This window comes from Pristis pectinata, chromosome 6 (genome assembly GCF_009764475.1).
Source record: "Pristis pectinata isolate sPriPec2 chromosome 6, sPriPec2.1.pri, whole genome shotgun sequence".
Classification (NCBI taxonomy): domain Eukaryota; kingdom Metazoa; phylum Chordata; class Chondrichthyes; order Rhinopristiformes; family Pristidae; genus Pristis; species Pristis pectinata.
Window position 1 is genome coordinate 1,957,404 of NC_067410.1, and position 6,280 is coordinate 1,963,683.

Genomic DNA, 6,280 nt, shown 5'->3' on the forward strand with positions numbered 1-6,280 from the left:
CAGTCCCATTGGCCCGTGTCCCTCTAAACATTTCCTATCCATGTACCTGTCCAAGTGCCTTTTAAATGTTGTTAATGTACCTGCCTCACCCACTTCCTCTGGCAGCTCGTTCCATATACTGACCACCCTCTGGGTGAAAAAGTTGCCCCTCAGGTCCGTCTCACCTTAAACCTGTGCCCTCTAGTTCTTGATTCCCCAACCCTGGGAAAAAGACTGTGCATTCACCCTATCTATGCCCCTCATGATTTTATACACCTCTATAAGATCACCCCTCATTCTCCTACACTCCAATAAAAACAGTCCCAACCTCCTCAACCTCTCTCCATAACTGGAGTCTTCATCAGCTCAGTCATCTCTCATACCAGTGGCACAAGGGATAATTATTAGCCCCTGATGAAGAGTTTTGTCCCAAAACATTGACAATTCCTTCCCCCCCACAGATGCTGCTCAACCCACTGAGTTCCTCCAGTAGATTCTTTGTTGCTCCAGATTCCAGCAGCTGCAGTCTTGTCTCCATATTTATAAGTACAATAGTAGTAAAGCCCCTCCCACAGTGTGACCGTCCCTCAGTACCACCCCCCCACAGTGTGACCTTTCCTCCGTACCCCCCTCCTACAGTGTGACCCTCCCTCAGTAACGCCCCTCCCACAGTGTGACCGTCCCTCAGTACTGCCCCCCCACAGTGTGACCCTCCGTCAGTACTGCCCCCCCACAGTGTGACCCTCCCTCAGTAACGCCCCTCCCACAGTGACCCTCCCTCAGCATCGCCCCCCCCATAGTGTGACCCTCCCTCAGTACCACCCCTTTTTTTCAATTCAGATCATTTTACTATTTATTTTCAGGTTATCTCCAGCCTTGCTTGAAATCCTTGATGTGCACAGCATCACATGAATCCTGTGCCCAATAATCTTTGCAGGCAGGTTACTTCTGAACTTGGCACAGACCATGCCACTGCTACCATGGGAACGAGTCACTTTACCCCAAATAACATGGGTTTTATTTGGTTTACCACCAGGAGTGACAGTATTGTTCTTTGCCTTGTGTACAGAAGCACATCTTACCCAGGTAAAATCCTGTTTCATCATGGCAGTAACCACCCTCAGTCTTCAGTCGAGCTTCTGCTCTCTGTGGTTTCGAAGGCCATGTTTATAGCCGGTAAATGCAACTTTACACCACAATCTCCCTAGCACTGTGAGTGCGCACTAGGCAGCCGGAGCAGTCTACCCCAGAACTCAAGATGGAGGAAGAGTTCAGTACCTCTCCTCCCACAGTGTGACCCTCCCTGAGTACTGCCCCTCCCACAGTGTTACCCTCCCTCAGTATTGTCCCTCCCTCAGTCCTGCACTGTGAGCATCAGTGGGGTTTGTGGGTTTAAGCCTGGGGTGAAGGTGCCTTGGGTCTGTGCTGAGCTGTCAGCCCGGACTGTGTTGAGGTGGAGAGCCGCAGAACGGGTACACCAGCCATTTCAGTTTCCAACAAATTGGTTTGTGGGAACTTTCAATACCATCTGGATTAGTGTTAGTCTAATGTAATCGCAGAGCGTCACATTTACCAGAAGAGCTGACATCATCCCTTGTCCTGAAGCCAAGCTGGCTTCTGATGATTACATCAATGGAACATGAAGTACTAGTTCAAAGCCACACAATAAGGTTGGAGTGAATAGGACAAGTTTGTGCACATGTTGGCAAAGTATTTCACAAAGTAGCTCAAACAGATAATGCCAATTAGACTAGTTCTGCTCCGTGAACCCCACAGTCACTGAGAAAGGTTGGGAATGTTTTCTGGACAATGATAACATGATTGGCCAGGCATGGAGGAGGCGGAAGTCTTTATTTCTTCCCAAATCACAAATTCTGACCTGGGAAGTATTTCATTCTGGGCCAGTGCTGATCCTTGGGAGGATGAGAGGCCAATCGGCCCCTCGAGCCTGGTCTGTCACTCAGTGGTGAACTACCCCCAGTAATGTTTCACGGTCCTGCTTATCAGGTACCTACCACTGCCTTAAAAGCACCCAAAGACTCTGCTTCACTACCTATTGAGGAGAGTTTCAAAGATTCAGGACCTCTGAGAAAGTATTTTGCCTCATCTTTGTCTTAAATATGCCTCTCCTTATTTTTTACCAGTAATTCTCCCACGAGGAAAACATCCTTTCCACAACTGCACCCCCCCCCCCCACCCCCGCCTCCCCCATTGTGACCCTTCAAGACCTTACACGTCTCAATCAAGGAAATTTGGCATGTTCCCGATGACCCTCACCAATTTTTATTGATGCACCACAGAAAGCATCCTATCCGAATGCATCACGGCTTGGTACGGCAACTGCTCTACCCGGGACCGCAAGAAACTGCAGAGAGTAGTGGACACAGCTCATCACATCACGGAAACCAGCCTCCCCTCCATGGACTCTGTCTACACTTCTCGCTGCCTCGGTAAAGCAGCCAACATAATCACAGACCCCACCCACCCCGGACAGTCTCTCTTCTCCCCCCTCCCATCGGGCAGAAGATACAAAAGCCTGAAAGCACGTACCACCAGGCTCAAGGACAGCTTCTATCCCACTGTTATCAGACTCTTAAACGGACCTCTTCTACGATAAAGATGAACTCTTGATTTCCCAATCTAGCGCACTGTGACCTTGCACCTTATTGTCTGCCTGCACTGCACTCTCTCTGTAATTGTAACACTTTATTCTGCATTCTCTTTTCCTTTAGTACTACCTCGATGTACTTATGTATGGAATGATCTGTCTGGATGGCACGCACACAAAAGCTTTTCACTGTATCTCGGTACATAGAACATAGAACATCAACCTGTAGAGCACAGGAACAGGCCCTTTGGCCCACAATGTTGTACTGAACTAATTAAGCTAATGATGCCTAGTTACACTAATCCCTTCTGCCTGCACATGGTCCATATATCTCCATTCTCTGCATGTTCATGTATCTATTGTATTTGCCTCCACCCTGGCAGCCCGTTCCAGGCACCCACCACTCTCTGTGTAAAAATCTTGCCTCACGCATCTCCTTTGAACTTGCCCCCTCTCACCTTAAATGCACGGCCTCTTGGTATTGAACATGTGACAATAATAAACCAATACCAATACCAAGTCAGCTCTCACCCTTCTTAACTCCAGTGGGTACAGGCTGACCCTGTCCAATCTCTCCCCATGAGACGGAACATTAATGTGTGGGGAGCAGCAAGGTTTGGCAGGAGATGGCAGGGAACATCTGGTCTGGGCTGGGGTTTGAGTTGTGCCGAACATCGTGGTAGATATCTGCGTGGGAAATGTATGAAAAATGTGATTACGGAAGTGCTTGAGTTGGGTGAGATGTCCTTTTCTCAAGTGTAGTCTCCGTTGTAAGTTAGCAGACCCAGCAAAATCCCACCAATAGCACAGTGATATTGGCCAGAATCTAGTGTCAAAATATGGTGGATGCTGGCTAAATCTGCTTCCGAGGAGAGAGGGTCCACAGTTTACCACCCGTAACATCTGGCTGCCTGTCATGCCTTTGACAGATGTTGAGCAGTTTCATGTCTTTGTCTCATAGGCCAATTACAGTGTGATCCCACCGCAGAAGTTCACAGCCTGACCTCTCCTATCCGTGACCTCCAGAAGTAGTGGAAGCCCTTAATATTGTCAGACCACCTCTCTAGCACTAAAACAATGAGGACTTGTATTCCTTAATTGTTGATAGAAAGTGCTACGTTAGGGGAAGGCTAATTACAACAATATTAGGCAGGAACTGCTGGAATGAGAGTGGGAGGGACGTGTGGGATTCCTTTCTGGGCCAGTGGGTTAGAGTTCAGGACCAGCATGTTCCCGTGAGGATGAAAGATAAGGATCGTAAGGCTTGGGAACCTTGGGTGACAAGAGATGTTGTAAGTTTAGTCAAAAAGAAAAAGGAAGCTTGTGTAAATTGGTTTATTATTGCCACATGTACCAAGGTACAGTGAAAACTTTTTTTGCCTGCCATCCATACAGATCATTTCATCACAACAGTGCATCCTGGGCAGGCACGGTAGTGTAGCGGTTAGCGTAATGCTATTACAGCACCAGCGACCCGGGTTCAATTCCTGCCACTGTCTGTAAGGAGTTTGTACGTTCTCCCCGTGTCTGCGTGGGTTTCCTCCGGGTGCTCCGGTTTCCTCCCACATTCCAAAGACGTACAGGTTAGGAAGTTGTGGGCATGCTATGTTGGTGTCGGAAGTATGGCAACACTTGCGGACTGGCCCCAGAACACTCTGCGTAAAAGATGCATTTCACTGTGTGTTTCGATGTACATGTGACTAATAAAGATATCTTATCTTATCAGGGTAGTACGTGGTAAAATAATAACAATGCAGAATAAAATGTTTCAGCTACAGAGAAAGTGCAGTGCAGGCAGACAATAAGGTGCAAGGTCATAACGAGGTAGATTGTGAGGTCAAGAGTCTATCTTATCGTACTAGGGAAACGTTCAATAGACATAACAGTGAGATGGAGGCTGTCCTTGAGCCTGGTGGTACGTGCTTTCAGGCCTTTGGATTTAGGAAGATTGAGGAAATTGAAATCAGACCTGAGGGATATCTCAGACCTGAGGGATATAAAGAAGGAGGAAAGAAACAAGGAATTGGGAATGCTAAAAGGGGCACTGAAGTGTCCTGGGAAAGCAGGATTAAAGGGCGTCCCCAAGCATTTTAGATGCTTATTTGGAGCAAGGGGGTAGCTAGGGAAAGGGTTGATCCACTCGAGGACAAAGCAAGGAATTTAGGCAGTGGCAGAGCAAGTGGATGAGGTCCTTAATGAATACTTTGCATTGGTATTCACCAAGAAGGACATGGATGATGGGCATGTCGATACTGAAGAGAAGGAGGTATCGGGAGCCTTGAAAAACATTAAGGTGGATGCCCCCAGGGCGTGATGAGATATATCCCTGGATAATCAGGAGATTGCTGGGGCCTTGACTGAGACCTTTGTATCCTCTTGAGCCAGAAGCGAGATCCCAGACTACTGCAGATTAGCCAGTGTTGTTCCTTTGTTTAAGAGGACAATAGGGATAATCCAGGAAATTTTTGGTCAGTGGCAGGAAATTATTGGAATAGATTGTTCGAGACAGGATTGATGCACTTTGGGTAAAGCACGGACCTATTAGGGATAGTCAGTGTGGCTTTGCGTGGGGAGGTCCTGATTCACAGGTTTATTGGGGAGGTGATGAAGGTGATTGCTGAGGGTAGGGCAGTGGATGTTGTAGATGTGGACTTTAGCAAAGCATTTGACAAGGTCTCTCATGATAGACTGATCCAGAAGATTAAGCCACATGGTGCCCACAGTGAGCTGGTAAGTTGGGTACAACATTGGTTCGGTCACAGAAGGCAGAGAGTAGTGGTGAAGGGGTGTTATTCTGACTGGAAGTCTGTGACCAGTGGTGTTCCTCAAGGATCAGTGCTGTAAAGCACATAAATGACCCGGATGAATATGTAGGCGGTTTTAATAAGTTTGCAGACAAGATGAAAATTGGTGAAGGTGCAGATGGTGAGGAAGGTCCTCAAAGGATGCGGCAGGACGCAGACCAGTCGGAAGTTTGAGCAGAGAAATGGCAAGTGGAGTTTAGTCCAGATAAGTGTGAGTTGCACTTTGGGAAGTCAAATGTAAGGGGAACATACACAGTATATTGTAGCGTTGATGTACAGAGGAAAGTAGGGTCCAAGTCTATAGCTCCCTGACAGTGGCAACACAAGTAGAGCAACACACACAAGGTGCTGGAGGTGATGGGTGGAAGAGGCAAAGGGCTGAATCCAGTAGGAGAGGGCAGTGGACCACGGAATAAAGGGAAGGACGTGAGGAATAGATGGGCAGGTCACGACGGCGAGGGAAGGGATGGGCAGGTCATGAGGGCAGGGAAGGGGGAAGGGAAGAGGTGAGGGGGCCTCAGGAACGAGGGAAGACAAAAAGGAGACAAAATAAGGGGAGGAGTGACCGGAAGTTAGAGAAATCAATGTTGAGGCCTCACCGTGGCAGAAGAGGAGGCCGTGGATAGACATGTCGGTATGAGAGTGGGGTGTGGAATTGTAGTGGGTGGCCACCGGGAGATCCTGGGTGTTGTGGTAGACGGAGCGAAGGTGCTTGACGAAGTGGTCACCCAATCTGCGCCGGGGTCTCACTGATGTAGAGGAGGCCGCACCAGATGCAATAAATGAAAGAAGGCGTATGGCATGCTTGTCTTCATCGGTTGGGGCGTTGAGTCTAACAGTCGGGAAGTCATGTTGCAGCTGTATAAAACTTTGGACTTTTTGTGCAGGT

At 48.2% G+C, this 6,280-nt stretch overlaps 1 protein-coding gene across 1 annotated transcript; it reads right to left on the minus strand.

The window, feature by feature from the left end:
• Positions 1-815: 815 nt before the first annotated feature.
• Positions 816-6,021, minus strand: LOC127571288 (60S ribosomal protein L35a-like). Its single transcript, XM_052017556.1, is given in 4 exon segments — positions 816-1,059; positions 1,061-1,118; positions 1,121-1,189; positions 5,991-6,021. Coding segments are annotated over 4 exon segments (402 nt in total).
• Positions 6,022-6,280: the final 259 nt, after the last annotated feature.